The sequence below is a fragment of the Neofelis nebulosa genome, chromosome 2 (genome assembly GCF_028018385.1).
Source record: "Neofelis nebulosa isolate mNeoNeb1 chromosome 2, mNeoNeb1.pri, whole genome shotgun sequence".
NCBI lineage: Eukaryota > Metazoa > Chordata > Mammalia > Carnivora > Felidae > Neofelis > Neofelis nebulosa.
Genome location: NC_080783.1, coordinates 75,620,069 through 75,642,442, shown reverse-complemented (window position 1 = coordinate 75,642,442; position 22,374 = coordinate 75,620,069). Strand labels below are relative to the sequence as shown.

Here is a 22,374-nt window from a genome sequence, read left to right as displayed (position 1 = left end):
TCAGAATTTTGCCTAGTAAATATCAAGTTCAAGTAGAAGCTGTTGGATATTCTTACTACAGTTTGAAACAATGCCTGTTAGATATATTTGTCAAATGAGTCTGAGGTTTTGTTTTTATAGTTAAAAAGAGTTCAATTCTTACTTGCCTTCCTCTTTTAGAGTTTCAAGCCCCAAATAAAGTTTCTCAGTAAACACTGAATGTGGGTTACTAAGAGATATTCTGATAACTGAGGAATATTTATGATTTGGATAACAAATAAAAGACTATCTCAAACAAAAGGGAAGGGAAGATAAATTTAGTAGAAGGGAATGTTTTTTAACAGTAATAGCTTCATTCTTAGAAGGCTTCCCGGTTGACAAATGCTTCCGATTATGGATTAATCGGATCATTGCAGTTACTCTAGAAGGTCGGCACAGAGCTTGGTGTTAACTTTATTTTGCAGATGAAGAAACAGACTCTGAGGGGCAAAAGGACCAGGCCCAGAATCAAGTCAGTCTGTGGCATGTGGGTCCTGAACGCAGGTATTCTGAGTCTCCAGCCCCCGGGTTCTCCCCGAGCGCCTAGAATTAGCCTGCTTTTCATGTTAATGTGACAGTACGCATTCTCTTCAATCAGTACATTGGGGTCTGGTCAGACTGATTTGATAACAATTTGATAAGGTGTGGAATCTTCCTGTGATTAGAGAGAGAAATCTGATAAGATACAGGACTCGCCATGCAACAGATAAAGGTTCTCAAAAGGCTGCTTCCAGTTAGAATTCCCCAGCCGGCCCTCAGCACACGGTTGCATGTATTTATTATGTAGCTCACACTCAGAATGGCCCCTGGGTCCGGTTGAACCATTCCAGCTGGTTTGTAAAAAGTTGTGTGCATAAACTCACACACAAATGAGGAGACGGGCACTGAAAGGTGGCTTCGTGTAAGTGAAAGGATTCTTTCACTCACTTTTGCCTGTCCCGTTTCCCATTAAAGGGCTTCTGCTTTGTTACAGAATTAGATTCTCAAGTTTCCAGTTCGTGTCTTTGAAGTTTTATGAGCGCTATGTAGAAAATTGGTAGAGCTGGCAGGACCCTGAGAGATCTCAAAGTTCCATTCTGTGGCTCAAGCGATGAGGAAACTGAGGCAGGGGTTGGGACTTGCCTCGAGTTTTAGGCACAGGCCTTGAGCAAGAGGCAGAAATGCTGGGAAGGCTGAAGACATAGCCTGAAAAATGAGGGACCCAAAATTATTTGTGGCAACCAACGCCACGGATGCCATCCTGTGCCTGCACTGGTCCACCGAAGACTTTTAGTGCTGATTATTGTGTGTCACATCTTGTTCTGCCATCGCTGCAGGCGTCTCTGCCACTGCCACCCCCTAGAAAGGGGTGATGCTGCTGCTGTTTGCCTCCCCCTTCATGTTGGATTTCTCATGGTCCCATGCTCTGGGTCACTAGCTCTAGGTTGAAGTCTGTGTTGAGAGCCTCTGATTGGAGCCAGGTCGGAAGCCTGAGTCTCAGCGGACCTTCTTTCTCTCCCGTGGGAGGTGGAGCCTTGAGCCCCTCTGTGAAACTTACATGGTGGAGAGAAGGGAGTTAGTTGCTGGGAAGCAAAAGCAAACAATATCCAGACGACTAGCTGTAATAGGAATACGCCCGGTTAGCGGCTGCTGGAGGAATTAGAACTTGGTTCTTTTGATTTTTCCCAATTTGTAGCAAGTGTTGATCTCCTTTATAAAAACTGGCAGAGACTCCCTACTTTTAAGAGAAAATGAAGTCAGCTGCATTAAGATTTGGTTATTCTGATATTTTGAAATGCTTATCCTGTCAATGCGGTTTTCCACTGGATTGAAAACCATTTCCCTGTCTTTCTATCCACTGTGGCATACGAAAAAGAATAGTTGTTCCTCAGTGGTAAAAAGTGATGAGAGAGAAAAAGAGCAAACCGTATTCACGAAGTGCAGAGATTAGAGATCAGTTGTTACACATTTCAAAAAAAGTTTGTCACAATGAGCGGTAAACCATTTCGAACTAGAAAGTAAACACAGCATTTTTGTTTTTATTTTTAAAGTATTTTAGGTTGTAGCCATATCTTCCAATTAAGGTGTAAAGCCATCTTGACTTTCCAGGAAAAATTTTTTTTTTTTTTTACCTTTTAATAATAGTTAATATTTGTTGAGAGCCATTATGTTGTAACATACATTAGTTATCTTACTTATTCCTCACATTAACCCCATGTCAACCCCATTGTCATTCCCCTTGTGTAGATGACCGAATAGAACCTTAGATGAAGCAACTAGCGTCAGGTCTCAGCATTGGTAGGGAATGGACTTGACCACAAGTACACGTTCCTATGAAATACACCTTGCAATCTTCTTAGAACATAGTAGAGACAAGAAGATGTGTCTGGGGTGCTATTCTTGGTGATATCTTAGGAAAACGGCAGAGGAAAGAGAAAGGAAATATGGTTAAGTATTGAAGAGCCTTTTTGGAACTTGTGACTTTTCCAAGTTAGACTGAAAATTTGCTCTTGTATCACAGAACCCTGGAGCGGCCGGACCAATCTGTTTTAATTTCTGCTCCCCACAGTGATCCTGAGCTCCATGCCTGGCACATAGTAGGTGTTTGTGAAACATTGGTAAGAGAAATAAATCTCAAGCATCCTCAGGACAGTTATTTTGGGTTAAGATGCCACTCCTCCCAGACCATAGGGCTCAGGAAATGAAGGCCCTCACCGTCAAAGCTAGATATGCTAAGATAGTGAATCAGTGGCTTTAGTGCATTTCACAAACAACCGAGGAAGATTACCTCTGGTTTTAGGCCACATATTGTAAGGTCTATAAAAGCCTCTCTATAGTGTGTCTGGCTGACTGACTTTACAACTTCATTTCAATTAATTTTTGTCTCATTACTTTTCTCTTTTTCTCCCTTCAAAGTACAAAAGCCTGTTTTTGGCTTGTCCTAGAGAGAGAATTAATTGCCCTGGGGAGGCACCCAAGGGGAGGGGTCTTCACTGTAAATTGATGTATAGCGCATTTTTGCACATATATGGATAATGCACACCCAGAGCATTCCGTTTGCAGTTACATGTGGTTATATTTTTGTTCAACTCTAGCTAGATTCCCAAGTGTCTGAAAAGTAGAAAACTTACTCTTCATTAGGTTCCTTTAAAACTTTTTTCAAGAAAGGAAAGTCCTGAGGGTATAGAAACTTTACGTACTTCAATATGTCACGTTAAGGCACTTCACAATGTTTCGTTTACAGGAGGCCAAAGACCACAGATCCACGCTGATTGCTAATTATTCAGATTGTAAATAGCTTGTTCAAGAACTTAGGGTGAGACAAAAGAAACAGGAAGGAACAAAAGGCCCACAATAATGAAAAGGATATTGTGAAGAGAAAGGCTGGGTAGAATTATGATGCAGGTCACATCCTGTGCCTGTATTTAATTGTACCTTTGTATTTAATAATAAAAATGATTACATGCTCCGTGCTAACAGGTGTCCCTTCCGGAGAACGGTAGTATAGATAAGTGACAGCAAATTACTCCAATTCATAAACTTTGAATATGATGCTTTTATTTTGAGTTTTTCCGGGCTATACTAGAAGACATTTTCTGCAGAAGTATACATCAAACCAAGATGATTTTAACACTTAATTCCTGATAAGAAGTATGTGTAAAATACAGATGAATACTTTGAAGTACGCATGAGAAAAAAAGTTACTTTACAGGCCCTATTTAATGAAACGGGGTTGTGCTAATGCCACGTCGCATTTCTGATAGTTTATGCCTCATATAAGCTTTGGATATAATTGCAAATTAGCAGTGATTAAAGTTTATAGTTGGTGGTTTTGCTGTTAGGGCTTAATTGCCTTGTCTGCATGTTCTCTATTTCTTGTTAATCTGGGCTGCCTCTCCTGACTGCCCTGCCTAAAATATAACTCCTGCACCAAGGATTTGCTCTCCCTGCCCCCAGATTTTTCCCTCCATTGCCATTGTTGTGATTTCTAATTGTCTTATCAGCTGATTTTAGTTGATTTCATCCGTCTTCCCATTAGAGCGTGGTTCCATAATGCAAAAGACTAGGGTAATCCTATTCTCCCTACTCAGTGGACCCCTAAGCCTAGCATCGTGTCTGGCTCACAATATGTACTCAGTAGTTGTTAAAGGGATCTGCCGCCTGCTGTCCTAATCATACATCAAACCCTCGCTTGCTTTAACTTTACCACTGGCCTTCTCCTTCTGCTTGTGTTTTCACCAGAGATCTTGAGATAGAAGATATCCTGTTTCTACTGTCTGCTGGGCAGCTAGGTAGAGAGACAGTAGTTCCTTGGTTTAGTGGAGACCACAGCTATGGAGGGTAGAGTTGAGTGGTCAGCAGCTGTTCCTAGAATCTCTTAGTCTTGAGCACATTTCCCTTATTTGAGCAGTCTCTGACCTGTGATTTCTATAATCATGTACATTTACTCATTTATTCACTCAGCACATTTTTGAATATCTACCAGGCAGCAAATGCTGTGGTAGGTACTAGGAAAGCAAAATGGAATAAGGTGCACTCTGTTCTTTTAGGAACATGTTATTAGAACCAAGGTTCTCTAGACCTGAAACGGTGCCTCTTTAGGGGTCTGTTGGAGACCTGATTTCTAGCACAGTTTCTGACACATTAAAAGCATTAGTACATATTTGCTCAATAAGTGACTGAGCGTTGAATGCAAATATTTAGAAAATAGTTTGTGGTGTAAAAATTGTAGGTTCAAAGTGTGACGGAAGCAGAGAGTAGAGAAGGCTATTGGGCCTGAGAGGAGTCAGGGCAGGTTTCATGAAGAAAAGATGAGAGTTGAATAGGCTACCAGGTAGGATAGGATGTCTCATGGAGTAGGGACAACGTAAGCAAAACGAACAGCAGAGGCATTTGAAAATGGTACTAGAGTCAGCCCAGAGATTTAGAGTCCGTGTGAGGAGGTCATGGGCTTTGAGGCTCTTGGAACCATTAATTCCCTTATTCAGGTACCTCTTGCTCTAACTAGCTCTGTGGCACAGCCTAATCATCTTACTCCCATTTATTTTATACCATTTCTATGGGAAAATGAGTTGTGTTCAAAAATCACCATCTTAGAAGGCAGTTTTGAAGATAGAACCTATTTTTAATCAGGATTAATTTTATTAGAAAATTGGCTACACTGCCCGTATAAATTATCTATTGCCACAATTCCACATAACAAACAACCATAAACCCCCGAGAGTATAAAAACAGTTAGGATTTATTGTTCATGCACTGGGGTGGTCCTCTAGGTGATTCTTCTGATCTTGTCTGGGGTTGGCTCAGGGATTCTTCTGGTTTCCCCAGAATTTGCACTAGTGTCTAGAGGTGTTGACTGCCAACCGATGCAGAATGGCCTTGGCCGAGATGACTGGGGGCAACTTGCCACATGCCTCTCATCGCCCTCCTGGTACCAGCAGCCTAGCCTGGGTGTGTCTTTTGGCTCTGTAGAGCCTCCTTTTTAAAATCACATCGATTAGTATCCCATTGACCCAAACAATTTCACGTGGCTGAGTCCAGGGTTAGAGTGGGAGAGGACACTGAAGATTCATAGCAAAGGGTTACAGGGAGGTATGAGGAATTTTTTGCAATATAGCATAGCCCACAAAAGCCATTCGAATCAAGATTTTACTTGTAATTGTAGAACTAATGGAAGAATTTAATTTCCAGTTTTATTTTTCTGATTTCCTTTATAAAGTACCTGCCGTTTGGTCTTCATTCATGCCCTTTCTCCTTTTCAACATGATGGGCCAAAGTGAGAGAGGCCAGAAATGAGGAGTAGGTTGAAGTGAAATCTTGAAAGGGGTAGGTAGCTATTGAGGACTAGCCATTACATGCACTGTATAATTTCAGAGGTGCTACCCAGTTCCTCTCCTTGTCTAGGACCCTGAAGCCCTGAGGAGTCCCCCTAAACATATGACCCTGTCCTTACAAGTCCAGGGCCATTCTCCACCATATGTGGTAAGGTACATCCTCCCTTAGCTGCTTCACGAGCCTCCCTGATCCCTGCCATGCCCCACACAAATAATCACCTTTATAAATAATGTACTTTTGGAAATTGCATTGTTGCCACAATTGACTGTCAGAAGTATGTTCTCATGTTGAGTTTTCCTTTTCAGTTTTATTCATCCTATGAACTTAAGCCAGATTTTGTAATCCCCTCACACACACACACCCACACGTGCACGCGCGCGCGCACACACACACACACACACACACACACATCCCTTTTCTACTCTGCTTCTACCTGAACTCTTCCCATCAGGAAGGGAAATTTTAAGTATAATCATTATATTAAATCAGCTCAAGTTTAGTAGGTTAGCCTTTGAATTGTCTTTGGCAGACTGCTAAGGAGAAGGTGCCCAAGAGGTCATTGTGGCACCGTCAGTCTGAGAGAATGAATCAGGCCCTGTGGATTTTGTTAGGAATGGGATTTGAGCTTTAAGGAAGTGTTCTTTCTTTCAAGCATCCTTTCTCCCCCTGCCAGAAGTACTCATATGATTGCCCAAGACCCAGATCAGGCATAGGGAGATGGAAGGAAATATTCTCAACATTTCAACAGTGGCAGGTTTTATTGATGTTGAAGTCATGGACAGGTGTTATTTTAATCAAGAGCTTTTTTTTTTTTTTTTTTTTTTTTCCCCTAAAGGCTAGACTTTCTATACAGATTTCTGGGTCCATAGTTAGGTCTGTGCACTGTACATGGCCATTTTAAACAGACGCTGTATTAAAAGAAGATTATATGTAGAATTTCAGGACATCATAGAATTTTAGATCTGCACAACCAGGAAAATGCCAGGAAATTTGTTACCTAGGGTTTTTGTGTGTTTACTCATTCTTCACATCCTTTACTCATTCAGGGATTATATCTTTTTTTTTTTTTTTTTTTCCAGCTATTTTGCATGTTCACTTAGTTGCTAAACTCTGAAACCCTCTGAGGACAGCGATGCTGCTAGTCTCCAAAATATTTACGTTTGAGGCCTTTCTTTTCCATGATCACATTCTAAAACACTTTTCACGTAAAATACCTCTCACTATCCTGTACGCAGGGCCATGGAGAACTAAGGCAAAATCATTCTCTACCGCCACTGACCTTCATTCTTTTGGGTAGGTTGATTTAATATTGTGTTTTTCTAAACAAGGGAAAACAGTTACACCTTCCACCTCTTAGGAGCTTCCTCTCATACGAGTTGTAAGTTCAGTATGTGCACATATGTGAGATTTCAAGCGCAAAAGGAGAATAGAGTAGGAAACAGATTTTCACAGTCCCCGTCTGGGCCCTTGCGTCAGTGCCAATGTAAAGCTATTCACTGATCCGTGAGTAGTATGTTGCCTGGCTCTCAGGAAGCGGATTGGAAAATCCAAGCTTAATAAGCAGATCAATGGGGTGGGGGAGTTGAGATGATTGTATCACATTCCAGTGACATGCAATGTTGTCAAAAACGTTGTCTCCAGACACAAAATTACAGGAGGCATATAGATACCTTTCAAAATGTCAGCAAAGGGGGTTGGAGGGGGAATTTAGTTAAGAATAGTGGAAATTTACCATTTCTTCCAGGAAGCATACACTGAGAGCATCTGGGTATCTCAGGATAAAGGGTGAATTGAATGTGCGTTGGGGAGGAGAGCTACCAGGAATCCAAGGAGGTACATGAATTAACTGAATGTCCGCAGAGAAGGGAACTTCTGGGTGGAGATGTGAGCTCCCGGGGCCCGGAGGAAAGTCCAACTGCTGACTCCTCGGTTTTTAAGAACTTACAGTAGCTGTGTTTGCACTCCCCTGCAGAGCCAGGGGAAATATGTGGGGTCAGTCTTAAGGGAATCATTCATCACCATTTCTCCTCCTGTCACACTTATTCAACTTAAATATAAGGACTAGTTTGGGTTGAAGTTCAGATTTTCCACATTTCTGAGGTTTATCTGCTTCTCTCAAATTTCTTGCCACCAACTTATTGATGTCTGAAGTTTCTTTAACACGAGACAAAAACAATCCATTATTAGATACACAACTATAACTCTCTAAAGAATATATATATATATATATATATATATATATATATATATATAAAGACTATTTTCTTTATTTTTAAAGACTATATAAATCTATGAGACTGTAAAATCTAAGGCTATAAATTAACCTGTTTATTTAACTCACAGAATGGAATTTGGCTAAACTTAATACATACTGGATACCTGTTCTGTGCTTGGCACTAACGAGGGGAAAAAAAAGAAAAAAAAAAATGAATGAGAAAGGCTTTCTGCCTTGCCGTGAGTGGGATGAAGAGGTGGGAAATTATCTGGTGACTACAATGGGAGGTGAGCTCTGGGAGAAGAGCGACCACCCTGTGTCTCTTCACCAGTATGTTCTCTGCATTTATGTCAGTCCCTGACTCATAATCAAAGCTTATTATTTCTTTAAGTTGATGGATACATGGCTGAACATAATATCATAAGGGCTACTAAAAATGTATATACAAGATGTGATATTGACTCAGAATAAGGGATGAACAACTTTGCCTTGGAGGGACTCAGATACGGTGAGACTTCAAGGGGATATTTGAACCAGGTCACGAGGGATGAAGAGGAGTTTTCCATAGCTTCCAGAATAGAATTTCAGCCAGAAGAATTAGCGTGGACAAACGCAAGAAGGTGTTAAGTGGCATGAATGTTGAGGGAGTTGCAAAAATGTAACAATCCTAAGTAGTAAGTATAATGGGAGTGGAAGAATTATGACAGGTGAGGATCATCCCAGGAAGGGCCGTCCTTCATAAGTAAGTGCCATGCTGATTTGGGTCAAGGCAGGGGCTCCTGGGTAGCAGGGTGGGTGGGCATGGGAGATAAGGACCAAAGAAGCTTCTTTCCTCCTCACACTTTGAACGGACGATCTTGTTTACCTTAAAAGTCTCAGGATTTGGAAATTAATTGAGGCATTTCTTAGTATAGAAACAACAGAGCTTGATCAAGTATACCAATGCTGTTCCAGTGAGACTTTATATTTTGATAAGGTATTAAAAGAGAGATTTTGTGTGTTCAAAGCTTAGAGTTTTGTTACTGGATGATTGTGTAATAGATACACTGCTTTATGAAGTAATCTGTCAGTTAACAAATGGGTTTTCTGCCTGGTCCCTCTTAAATCCTACACAGAAGTCACTATTGAAAATAGTGACTTCTGTGTAGGATTTAAGAGAGTTAATATACACATGGCTTTCCAGAGACTTGTCCAGTGTGTAAATCAAGGCACACCTGGTGGGGTGTGAGGCTTGCTACCTTACAAACATGGCTTGGATTTCCTGTACTGCCCATAGGGTGTTTCATTGTTAGGTACATAAATCTCCCAGAAGGATTGGATAGGATGGGTACTCTCTTTAATTTAGAGAGAAGATCTATAATGGAATTCTCAGTGTCTTTGGTCTGTTTGCATGCATTTAACTTGGTGGAACATATTCCAATTTTAAATGAGCCCTACATTAATAGAAGTTGGTTTCTTAGACTTAACTTTAAATGTGTCTGCTATTTTAATAGCAACTTTAGAGTCAAACTGAGTTGAAATTGATACAAATGCTACCAGTCTTTCTTCCCACTGAATTCAGCTACCGCCGCTGTTGTTTTCCTTTCTTCCTCTACTTTCATTCTATTAATTTTGGGATGAAATAGCCCCTTATTCTGCATGTTGAAGTTTAATGTATGTTCTCTACTGATAGAGAACTTAATGGAGAGGGAAAGGCTCTTGGCTGATTGTATTAGTTCAGCAGTTTTAGAATAAGATGTTTGTGGGGAGGGGTGGCAGAATCTTCAGTCATTGATTCTCTCTTTATAACTTTGCCCTTTTAGCTGGAACAGATTACCTGTGCAGGGCTTCTGGCCCTGCACAGGCGGAATCACAAGGAAGAAACTTTACATAAACCATTTATACTAAATGTTTGGTATGCTGGCAACATAAATCAACAACAATATCCATTACAAATTCATCCCTTTATCAGTATTATCTTGATAGAACTGATCCCAGTGTGTGGGAATTTGAACCCTGATTCAATACATCTAGCCCTGAGTAATTAATTATTCAGGGCACAGAGAACCTGGCCCCTGCAATGTAGAGTAATTCTTCCTGGTCAGCGTGAACTCCACTGGCAATAATAAATAGAAAACGTCTCTAGTGATGCCAGTATTTTAAAGTGATTAATCATCTTCCCCCCCCCCCTTCACCTCCCTCTTAGTTTTCTTTAACTAGGATTTTTCAGCAATAAATCTTTAACAATACAGGTAGGAATTGTTCTGTAATTAAATTTTGCCCTGCTTAATTTCTTACCTTTTATGTGTGATTAAAAAAAAATGTTACATTTTAAGGAGCTCTGATCAAGAATCAAACCAAGAAAAATCCTTTTATAGAATGCATAGAGATGCTCTATGGGGGATTAAGCTCTTGATATTAGATAGAGCACATACTCATAAAAATTGTTAATCAACACCAGTTGGGGTGTCAAATATTCTGAGGTTTTGAATTGCTTCACTTTCGTGCATACGGGTTGTCTGTATTAGGAAAAGTCTGACATGTACATATGTTCCCGAGCTGCGAGAATAATTACTTACTTCTTAACTTTCAGCTAATTGATGTGAGCTCCGTACGAAAGGGGTATTTTTTGCCCTTTCGGCGGTATACAAAAGTGCACTTGGTGAAATGGCAGGTAAATGCCTGGCCGAGAACGACCATGTATTTTTAAATCATGCCCTATAGAGCTGACCAGCCATCATGTAGATTCTGGGTGACAGGGACAGATGTGACATATCTGTTGTGACACACTTCTGTTCCACCAGTCTGTGGCTCGAGGTGACTCCTGTCCCTCCTCTGATGCTTTCCCCTGCTGCAGGACAACACAACGATGCACGGATGAACCTTGCCATTGCCCTCACTGCTGCCAGGTACGGGGCTGCCACAGCCAATTACATGGAGGTTGTGAGCTTGCTCAAGAAGACAGACCCCCACACGGGGAAAGAGCGAGTGAGCGGTGCACGGTGTAAGGACGTGCTCACAGGTATGCCGAGGCCCTAGCGGGAAGGTCTTTCTTAGCATCTTGCCTCGCCAATGTAATGACTGAATCATAATTTTTCTGTCACTTCTCTTTTATTTAAGCCAGATTTCAGAGTCATATTAATTATATTCCTTATTGTCAACAATGACTGGTTTAACATGAAAATTTTCCCTTGTGGTACTTGGCAATTTTTCCCCTTTGTGTTAAATAACAATAATGATAATGATAATAATAAATGCCCACAAAATTCCCACAGCTAGGAAGGTATTCCGCTTTCTGGACAAAAACATGTTATTAATAAAATTAAATAAGCATGCCAAGTTTCAAAGTAAGTGACACAGGCAGTGCATTTATACATCGTTAGAGTCAATCACTTTACCTTTGGTTGGATTTTCCATTCTTGTCCTGGTTCTGTGGCCACGTAGGCAGAGCTTCACAATCACCTCGTTTCCTTGAACAAAACCAACACTGAGACCTATGTTGTCTCACGGCAGCGCTGTTTACACATTTGAGTTTTAGGGAGAAAGCGGATTATTTACTCACCCGGCTTTCTTCACGTTTGGCGCTCAGATGCCGGGCACTTTGCAAAATAGACTGAGAACCGAGATGACGAAGTGGCACGTTCTTTCTTCGATTTGGACTTGTGTTGGGTAGACCAACTCGGATGCAAGCCCTTTGTGTGGCTTTTCAGTAACTCTGGCTGCTTGTGTCCCTTCGTGTGGTGCACAGTGTACTTCGCCATAGGTTAAGTTTATAGGTAAATTAATAACCCAAAGCATCGGTGAGCAGGGAAACAAATGGGGTGTGTGATTGATGCTGCTTTCTTTCACAGGGCAGGAATTTGATGTGAGAGCCAAATGCGTTATCAATGCTACGGGACCTTTCACAGACACCGTGCGCAAAATGGATGATAAGAACGCCGCAGCTATCTGCCAGCCGAGCGCTGGTGTCCACATTGTGATGCCTGGTTATTACAGGTAACTGTGTGCCAACTCGGCACCCTTGCAAGGGGGACAGGAAATCGGTTGCATTTATTCTTTCAGCACACTTTTTTTTTTTTTTTAAAGCTTCTTCATTTATTTTTGAGAGAGAGAGAATGAGAGTGAGAGAGCGAGAGCACGAGCTGGGAAGGGGCAGAGAGAGAGAGGGAGACACAGAATCCGAAGCAGGCTCCAGGCTCCGAGCTGCCAGCACAGAGCCCGATGCGGGGCTCGAACCCACAAACTGAGATCGTGACCTGAGCTGAATTCCAAAGCTTAACCAATTGAGCCACCCAGGTGCCCCTCAGCCCACTTTTCTTACTGGATGGTCTAGCTTCCTGTTCAAAATGAGGAGAAATAAGCAAAGGAACTCTTCCAAAACACAAAATACAATCCAGACTTGGGAATTTCTTAGCTTTTACGGCAATACTCACTTCTAGGGGTTAATGATTTGGGATCTATTGTACTTTCTTCAGTGTACTCACCTTTAGAAAATACGCCTTAGTGTTTTTGAATGTTAATTAAAATATTAAGGGTAAATTTTGTAAAAAAAAAAAAAATTCCACGAAGGGCATATTTTAATTAAAACACTAAAAACATAATTTTATAAATACTCAAATTGGCTTATGAAGAATCTGAACATGAGGACCTCTCGTGTACTCTTATGTTTATGACTTTTGAAATGTGTTGTGAAAACTGTCACAGCAAGTCAAATTGGATGTGATTTCTGATCTCTCATATTAACAAAGATAATTGTCGGAGAAATGGGTAGGGAGAGAGATGAAACAAAGATACCTATTCACTGAAATTCATTGAACTTGACTGATGGGCACATTGCACTATTCTTTTTTATTATATTTTTGAAATTTTTAACAAATTAAAAAAGAAACATTTAGAGGGTTTTAGTTAAGAAATTAATTATAATTGGATCTCATGGACATTTCAAGACTTCTGTGGAAAAAAATCATGTAACCATGATGAGAGTATGGAACATACCATTTTTATCTCCATATGTGGTAAATCCAGTAGGCAAACTAGTAATTTTGTATGGAGTAATGATCTATGCTCCTGGTATTCACTATGATATTATCTATACTTGAGAAATATTAGAAACTCCTTAAGTGCTAACCTTAATAGAATGGATAAGTTAATTGTGGCATATCTGCACAAGGGAATATTATATAGTCATTAAAACTTGTAATTATAAATAACTTTAATGTTTTAGGAAACCAGTAACGATACCCTGTTAGTTTAGAATGAAGGATGTAAGATTAAATGTGTAATGTGATCTCAACACTGCGTAAATATAGAAAAAAAAGACTACAAGGAAATACATCAAATACTAACGGTGATTATCTCTAGGTAATACGATTATGGGTAACAGTTAAAGGTGGTAATTTCTAGGTAACGTGGTTAGGATGAGAGTGATCTCTTCCATGTTTTAATACATTTCTGTAAAGTTATATCAGTCTTTTAATATTTGATTAAATGGATGAACAGAATCTGTATTTTGTTTAATATCTACATTCTCCTGGGATGCTATCCTGCTATGTTATGTGATGCTGCTGTTTCATCAGTTTTTCAATAACCAAATCTTCCAAAAAGACTCCAGGATACACCTAATTTGTACCAAATTCACTTCTACCAAGAAAAACATTACACTTCTATTAAAAAAAATATGAAAGTTCATTTTTTATCCACCAACTTCTAAGATTTCTGTCTCATTTTTAAATGTCTATGTGTGATAAGTAGACCATCATTAGTATTTTAATTGAGGACTAAAGAAAGCAAGGTGTTTCAGTCTTGATAATAAAACTTTATGTAGCAGTACTTAATAGAGTTTTAAAATCTGGAACCGGAGTTTTGTTAAATGAAAAGGAGAGAAGTAAATACATGTAAATATGCAAATGTTTCTTGTATATAGAGAAGTTTTCAACAATAGTTTCATTCATAATCATATGCATCTATTTTGTATTAGATTAAAAATATGCGAAGACAGCTAGTTTATAAGGGGTTTTTTGGAGGGGTTTTTTTCTTTAATATCTTTTAGGCTATGGATATAAGACCTATGCTACAGACACACACATTTGCATATTTGTTTAGATCTTAGTAGATTCAGTATATCCTCGTGTGTTATTATGTTTCATGTTTTCTTCACTATTGTCCTGCGATGTCAGAGGATTCATTATTCCCTAATTTAATTCTGCCACTTAATAGATATCATTTGGGGCAGGCCATTTGAATTTTGTAAACCTTAGTTTGCCCATCATTAAAATGGGGAGACAGGGGGTAAATTAAGGTGATACCTTGATGTAGTACTTGATGTTCACCACTTTACCTCTTACAGACTGTTTGGCCTTGGCAAGCTACTTCTTTCAGCTTCTGGTTCCTTATCTCAAGGTAGTACCTGATTTGTATACATTTTGACAATGATCCTGCGATCCTTTGTATCTATTTTGTTGACTGCTCTTCATGCAGTGTCTAATAGTGACCAGTAAATATTTCCTGAATGAATCCTACTAACTTTTTTGTGTTAACTTGACCAAATAGAGATTGTTGCTTTTTTTAAAGTTAAAATTCAATGTAACACCTATAAGGGATATTTTTGATATAGAAAAGTGAAACTATGAAAACAAAATATGATTCTTCAGTTTATTGCTCAGATAACCCATGTATATAAAAATAAGTGCGTTAAAGTAATCGCTGTAGAAAATAGAAGGACACAAAAGGAAAAGTGAGAGCCTCTCTCTTCTTTCTCACGCCCCCCTGCCTTATTCCCCATTTCAGTTGTTCTCTGGTAATCAGTAACACTTCCTATGATTGCTTCTGTAAAACCGTGTGTTCATACTTGCACAAATGTCTATCCTATTAAACATTTTACATGAAAGAGGTAATGCTACACCATATAGTTCTGTACTAAACTTTATAATACGCTAATAACAGAGTAGATAGGTGCTTTTAAAGAAATATAAATATATATCACCTGGATGTAATATTTTCAAAACAGGATGCCTTTCTTAATCCCCAGAATTTGTCATTAGCTTCAGGGCACCTCCCCATAAATCGTGAACGTGTGAGTTATAGCTGGGCCTGCTTCAGATGCAGTAAGTGATCTCATGCTACTTTGGGAGGAATTAATGTCCCCATTTTTAGCACCTTGAACTATAACCGCTATACCTCCTGTCAGAAACCTTCCGGGAGTGGTTTGCAGCCCAATTCCTGCTCAGGGTCTGCTGCAGATGAGCTCCTTAGTTTTGGATACTGGCCTGGATTAAGGGTTTATTCCCTTCTAGCCCTGACCTGCAGCCATCCCAGAGGGCTGGTTTTGCTCTCCATATCAATTCACTCTCTTGGGTGGGGCTGGGAGATGTCAGACTGAAATGACTGCCTGGGCTCATCAGTCAGTCACACTCAGTTATAGCTCGAGGGTTCCACTTGGCCCTCAAGGATGAGTCAGACCTCCTGGGGCTGCCCCATACACTGGGTGGTGGCACCTTAAGGTCTAACATTTCCACTAGAACCTGATCAGTTTAGATACGCAGTGAGTCCAGTAGCCACTGACTTGTTGAGTGTAGGCTGCTAAATGTAAGGCAAGGACTATGTGTATGTCGTGTTGGGCTGTTTTGGGAGTATCTTTATGGCATTTGTTAACCTTGTTATGACCCTCAAAGACATGTGCCATGGTAGCAGACTTTTTTTGTTTGCATTATTTCAGTTTCCAAAAACCCAGAACACAGAAATCATTTAATTTTAAAGGTGTTGTTTAGTTTTTACATGAAGAACAAACCTGAAATTTCCATCAGAGTTGCGGTTAGATGCTCTTTTTAAAGCAGCCACAATGCACGATGACTTTACACACATGAAAATAATCATCTCCTCCTTCTACCTATAGGTGTTTTTTTACCCCTGACAAGAAGTCAGGTTTCTGGGGGGTGTTGTTGTGGTGGGGATGGTTGTTGTTGTTTCTGTATTGCTGTGTGCATACTGTTAGCTCTAACACTGGTTGCTAAGTAGTTAACAATAAATTGATTTCAGTTGAAATAAGGGTACTTGAGGAAGGCAGTGGTCTGCTTGAGAAAAATGTTCATTATGTTTAATCCTAGATGCACACGTAAATTAGCAGCGTGGTTTTCCTCCTGATGTCAGTGAATCAGACATACTGAGGAATGACCTACGTGTCCCTGTCGCGTATAGACCATCACTACAGGTGCTCTCCATTTTCAAACCTTAGTGTGACCTTGCAGAACTAATCCTTCATAAGAAAACAAACGTTTCCCTAAGGGAGAGTATGAATTAGGTAATTTAGAACTGATGAAAGGTATTTCCAAGTGGATTCTTAAATTTTTATACCATTCATTACTAGCTTTGTCTTCCCTCTGTGCTTGTTAATTTTATGTTTGACACATATGTCTTCACTTAAGCAGTTGATTCTCTACAGGATCCAGTTATGCGTGTGTTGGTAACCATCACCTTCACCCTTTAAACTGCTTTTATTGCATTGGAAGTTTTTTTTAAAGGATTCAATAGTTGTGCTTTCCTATTAGCATTTCATGTCTAGGTTGTTGAATATAATAATTTTATGCAAAATTTTGTCGGGTTTATTGAGTTACTTAAGTACCTCATATGATATCTGCTCTATAAAATGATCATGCATAAAATATACCAACATATAATTTGTTCCTTAAATGTTAGGAGATGCGGTTTATTCTTTTGTTTCAACATGGTACTATTTATCAGATTGAAAGCTTGAACTCTGAATGAGTTAATTCCCAGCCCCAAAGTGACTGATTTAATGTAAGGGCATATTAACCCAGGATCAAATCAGTTGCTTACAAACTACGTAATTAGTGTCTTTTAAGATTTTTTTTAAGAGAGTCTTAGGAGAAACACAAAGAAAAAAATATAAAATATTCGATACTTATAGTTTTCAATATATAAAAATGAAAGTAAAATTATTTCCTTCAACCCTGAATGAAGATGAAATCTTAGCTGAAGGTTTAAATGATTGACCCACTTCTCTGATGCATTTTGCGTATGTTAAGTAGGACTGTGGCCCACTCTCTCCGTGTCTCTCACGGATCCTGTAGACAGTGGTTCTTTCTACAAAGGCTCTGTAGAAATGGCAGCATTTCCGGTACTCAGTCACAGCTCAGTCAGTTAAGCATCTGACTTCAGCTTAGGTCACGACCCCACGGTTGGTGAGTTCGAGCCCCATGTCGGGCCCTGTGCTGACAGCTCAGAGCCTGGAGCCTGCTTTGGATTCTGTGTCTCCCCCTCTCTCTGCCCCTCCCCTGCGTGCTTGCTCTCTCTCCCTCACAAAAAATAAACATTAAAAAAAAAAAAAAAGAAATGGCAGCATTTCATGGGACTCATGGGTCTTTGCAACAAAAGCCTTACACTCTTTGTGGTTTACATAAAGAAGATGCATATGCTAAGCTGACTATAGATTTCTTTTTTTTTTTTTCAAATAATTTTGTAGCTCTTTTTTTTTTTTTTTTTGAACAAGTTGTATGCCCAACATGAGGTTTAAATAAAGACCCCAAGATCAAGAGTCACGTGCTCTACCCACTGAGCCAGCCAGGTATCCCTAGATTTCTTTTTCATGAAATAAATTATTGTTGTTTACTTTTAAGCACTTGTTAGGCCCTCACCCTTATACAATTGAATCAATATGAGTTGTTTTTTTTTTTAAGTTTTTTCAGAGGAATGATAAACATAAAAAGTTTACACTTTTTTTAAATTTACGGGTATAGGAGGGACTTCTTGAAATTTATTTAAACCAAATGGAATTGTGTTTTCTATTTAAGAAATTTCATTAATAGAAGCTGAAAATGTCTTTAACATTGGCTTGCTATGAGAATTCAGTCAGACTGAAACAGCTCTCTGAAGATTGGTAGGGCCTAACTGTTTGAACATGACACTTTAAGATCATCCCACCCCTTTTTCAACTTCTCCAAATTTCTTTGAATGGTTCATGAATGCATGAAAACAATAGTTTCTGATTTAATGAGACAACTGGACAGGTTTTGTTAATATTTCTAGTTGCTTATTATTTCTGGTGTGTTTTATAATTTTGTTTTAAAATATTAAGTATGTGTAAGTGAAAATTATTGACTCATATTTGGGAAGATTTTATGTAATCTGTCAAAAGAGGCATCTTCGAACCTTGATTTAATAGCATAATACATTAGCCTCTTATGTCTGTTTAAAGACTGTCGTTGCTAAGATATTCCTCTCCCTTTTTTGACCTTGCCCTCATTCACTGTTATTTATGTAATAGTAGAAAACCCAGCCCTTTTCTCATTGATGCACTTCTTGAGATTTCTATAAAATTGAAGTAAAGTAAGAAATTTCATATTTGGTGAAGTGGCGTAAGTTCATCTAGGTACAAAGAAGTAAAGAACTTTTCTGATCACATTTTAGTTGCTAGAAACTTAGAGCCTTCACTTTTCTCATGTACTTCTGAGACCTTCCACTGAAAGATGTGTCAAATGTCAAATGTCCAAGGAAAATACTTTTCATTGACTTGAAAAAAGGTTGAAGAGCAATCCTTAATTCACCATCACAAAAGGAATTATAGACACTTATCCCCGCTGACATTATCTGATGTGAATGGTCCAAAGAATATAAAAACCCAAACAATTGGAAAGTGAAGTCCACTTTCTTAATTAACCTTGCGTTGTTGAGATGGGGAGGGCTGGTTGAGCTGTGAGTTTTAATATCACACATGCTCCCTTCTTTTTCTGTTACCAATACTATTTTTTTTTTCTTTTAGGAATTTCTAGGCTAGAGTATCGGCAGTTAAAGTAATAGTTCATGTGTTTCTCGTTTGCTTCTATGAGAATTAGTGAATAAAGTAGTTTTTTAGACTGCAGATTAAGGATTAAACTTCTGCTAATTTCAGAAATCTGTAACCCTTCTTTTTACATCAGCCCAGAGAGCATGGGACTGCTTGACCCAGCAACCAGCGATGGGCGAGTAATTTTCTTCTTACCCTGGCAAAAGATGACAATAGCCGGCACTACCGACACTCCAACGGATATTACACACCATCCCATCCCTTCGGAAGAAGATATCAATTTCATTTTGAACGAAGTGCGTAACTACCTGAGTTGTGATGTTGAAGGTAACTTATGCATTCCTTTGAGTTTGTTTTCCTTCTTTTCTATCACCCGGCCCATCCCAGCTCTTACTGGTAACTGCCACATCTAAGGTCTGAGTCCTCCTCACACCTGACTCTTCTGTACTGACCACTTCTTCTGGAAGGTTTATGGGGACCAAATTATACCACAATGTGAAGCAGCTGCTTGGTCCCCCCCTGCTTTCTACATCCACACGAACCTCACACAGTCATTTTCTGACCATCTCTAATGGCTGTACACAAGCCATACATGAGCTCTAAACACTCGTGCTCTCTGAGAAGAGCATGACATGTTTGCATTGCAGTTTAATTTCTAGAGTTCAGGAAGATCTGATTTACAGATACAGGATATCCTTAGGAAATAATTAATCAAAAATGAGAGGATAGAGCTATATAATCTGAGAGCTTCTTGAGCTTTTCTATATGAAAAGTAGTGTTGACAGTGGATTTAACTAAGTAGGATAGGTATGCTTTTTTATTTTTTTTAATTTATTTTTTAATTTTTTTAAAAGTGTATTTATTTTTGAGAGAGAGAGAGAGAGAGACAGATGTGAGCAGGGGAGGGGCAGAGAGAGAGAGGGAGACACAAGAATCCAAAGCAGGCTCCAGGCTCTGAGCTGTAAGCACAGAGCTCAATGCAGGGCTCGAACTCACAGACCGTGGGATCACAACCTGAGGAGAATTTGGAAGATTAACTGACTGAGCCACCCAGGTGCCCCAGTATGCTTTTTTTTTTAATTGAAAGAGCCAAAGTTAACTTCTTTTTCATGCTAACTAGGGCATACTTACTTTTAGTTTGGATGTTAATAGTATTTTCTCCACTGCATATATATAATGAATATGTTTTAATCCCAGCTAGTTCCTGAAGTTTCCTAACATTGTCCTTCTCTATTTCCTATCTCAGTTAATAGCCTTATCATCCAGTCACCCAAGCCAGAAATAGCATGCTGGCCTTTTTTTTTTTTTTTTTTTTTTTTAATAGTCTTAATTTATTTTAAATGCTTATTTATTTTGAGAGAGAACAAGGGAGAGGCAGAGAGAGAGGAGAGAGAGAATCCCAAGCAGGCTCCACCCTGTCAGCACAGAGCCCAATGCAGGGCCTCAACTCACCAACCATGAGATCATGACCTTAGCCAAAATCAAGAGTTGGACACTTAACGGACTGAGCCACCCAGGCGCCCCTCTCATCTTTGGGGATCCTTCTCTTTGCACATTCAGTCCAGTTCCTATCTGTGCTCACTCTGCAGTACCCTGTAAATCCCCTCTCACTTTATTGTCCTGGTCACGCCTATGTCATTTCTCACTCAAGCAGCTGCCCTGGCCTTCTAACTGGCTTCCCAAGGTCAGGTCCCCGTTCCCACCCTGTCTCACCCTTCCATCAGCACCCTCTTTCTGAAACACCATTCTCACCATCACTTCCCTGCTCAAAAACATCCCTTGGATGTTCCTCATTGACTTTCAGAGAAATTCTAAGCCATCTGGCTTGGCTCTAAACTATCTCTAAGGCTCTCCACAACTTGTCTTTGCAGGTTTATATTCAGTACTCCACCTTTGTGCCTTCTGTGGTCTTATCACCTCCAAATCAGTTCGTGCACTTTTCAACCTCATGCTTTGTTTAGGATGAAACCTTGCTCTGGGATGCCCTTTCCCCCACCTTCTCATTTTGACAAAATACTATTTCCACTTTGGAAACCACCAGACTTTTGTAGAACGGTGGTCTAGTATATCACAATGTTATGTATAGGCAGGAGTCTAAGGTGTATTCTCACTTGCAGCTCCTTGAGGGTAAGGATTCTTTATTCAGCCACAAAGCTTGTTGTCTATCTGGTATGCCCCTCAATACAGGGTTGAAATGAAATAAATTAGTAATAGGTGTTTTCAGGGTTTTTGAAGCTGGTAGCAGTTTGAAAATCTTTTTATATTAAGGTAGAAATTTTTAGATTTTGAAAAATATATAGTCTTCATCTTTTTGTGTCAGGAATCTTCTATAATGTTGGCTTAAGTGGAGGACATACAAAGCCACAATTTTCTTCTTGATGTGACTCACTAAAGTCCATGAATCCTTTTTCCCCAAGGGATTTTTTATCATCATGTGATCACACATTTATAAACAAGCAAACTTCCTTAAAAAAAAATTGTTCAGGGGACTCTCCTGGTTTAATTGAATGATCCATATTGTATAGAGGTAGTTTCTTCTGATTTCAAGTAATGGATACATTTTAATTTTGAGTGACGTCTCTGGGATCTACAATAATGGTACAGGTATAATACACGCTCATAACTGAAATTTGTGTGACTAATGTCTGTATTCTCACACACTCATATACACGCACACAGTTATTTGGGAAATGGTCATGCCTTATTTAATATCCATATTCAAGTATTCAAAATGCAATGTAATTTTAGCTAGATACTTTCTTTTGAAATCTAGGAGGACTTTCATCTGGATATGATTGTATTTTTTTTTTAACGTTTATTCATTTTTGAAAGACAGAGACAGAGCATGAGCGGGGTAGGAGCAGAGAGAGAGGGAAACACAGAATCTGAGGCAGGCTCCAGGCTCTGAACTGTCAGCACAGAGCCCAAGGTGGGGCTCTAATTCACAAACCATAAGATCTTGACCTGAGCCGAAGTCAAGACGCTTAACCGACTGAGCCATCCAGTTGCCTCTGGATATGATTGTATTTTAATGTATAAATGATTATTGTTAACGAATCCTGCTACATTTTGCATTCACCTGAGTACCATATTAGCTAAAAGTGGATTGATATTGGGCCCTAAGAGCAGGAAGTTTGGATTGTTGGAGCAAGAAATAAAATTAATTCAAGAGCAGAGAGCTCTTTGTTGACAGTTTCCAGCTTCTTAAAGTTCAAATGCAGTAAGATGAGAAATCTAACTGCTTATATGTGCTGTGAGGCTGGATATACTGGAAACAGGTGCAGGTTCCAAAAGGCCGCTGTGCCCGTGTTGTAGGTGAGGATTTCCACCAGTGAAATGAGCCTTTGGGCTGTAGCAGAGACTGAATCGTGTACCCCCTCTACCCCCCACTTTCTTCTGTGAATGGACAGAGGACTTAGCAATACCTGCCGGGGCTTGGTTGGTCTGTAACTTCTTGTCACTTAGCATGCCTTTTGTTAGTCAGGTTACTTGGTAAAAGTAACAAAGAGGGTTTTTTTTTTTTGCCAATTGTGATTTTTGGTAAAAGTGG

General features: G+C 39.5%; 1 protein-coding gene across 5 annotated transcripts in view; it reads left to right on the top strand.

The window, feature by feature from the left end:
- GPD2 (glycerol-3-phosphate dehydrogenase 2) overlaps positions 1-22,374 on the top strand; it is a 220,100-nt gene that overhangs the window by 172,694 nt on the left and 25,032 nt on the right. For all 5 annotated transcript variants that reach the window (XR_009257520.1, XM_058715227.1, XM_058715226.1 and 2 more), the window contains exons 7-9: positions 10,884-11,048; positions 11,878-12,022; positions 18,958-19,151. Coding sequence is in view for 4 of the 5 variants with exons in the window: in XM_058715227.1 (XP_058571210.1) it covers positions 10,884-11,048; positions 11,878-12,022; positions 18,958-19,151 (504 nt within the window). In the remaining variant the exon portion in view is untranslated. The remainder of the gene's footprint in view (positions 1-10,883; positions 11,049-11,877; positions 12,023-18,957; positions 19,152-22,374) is intronic.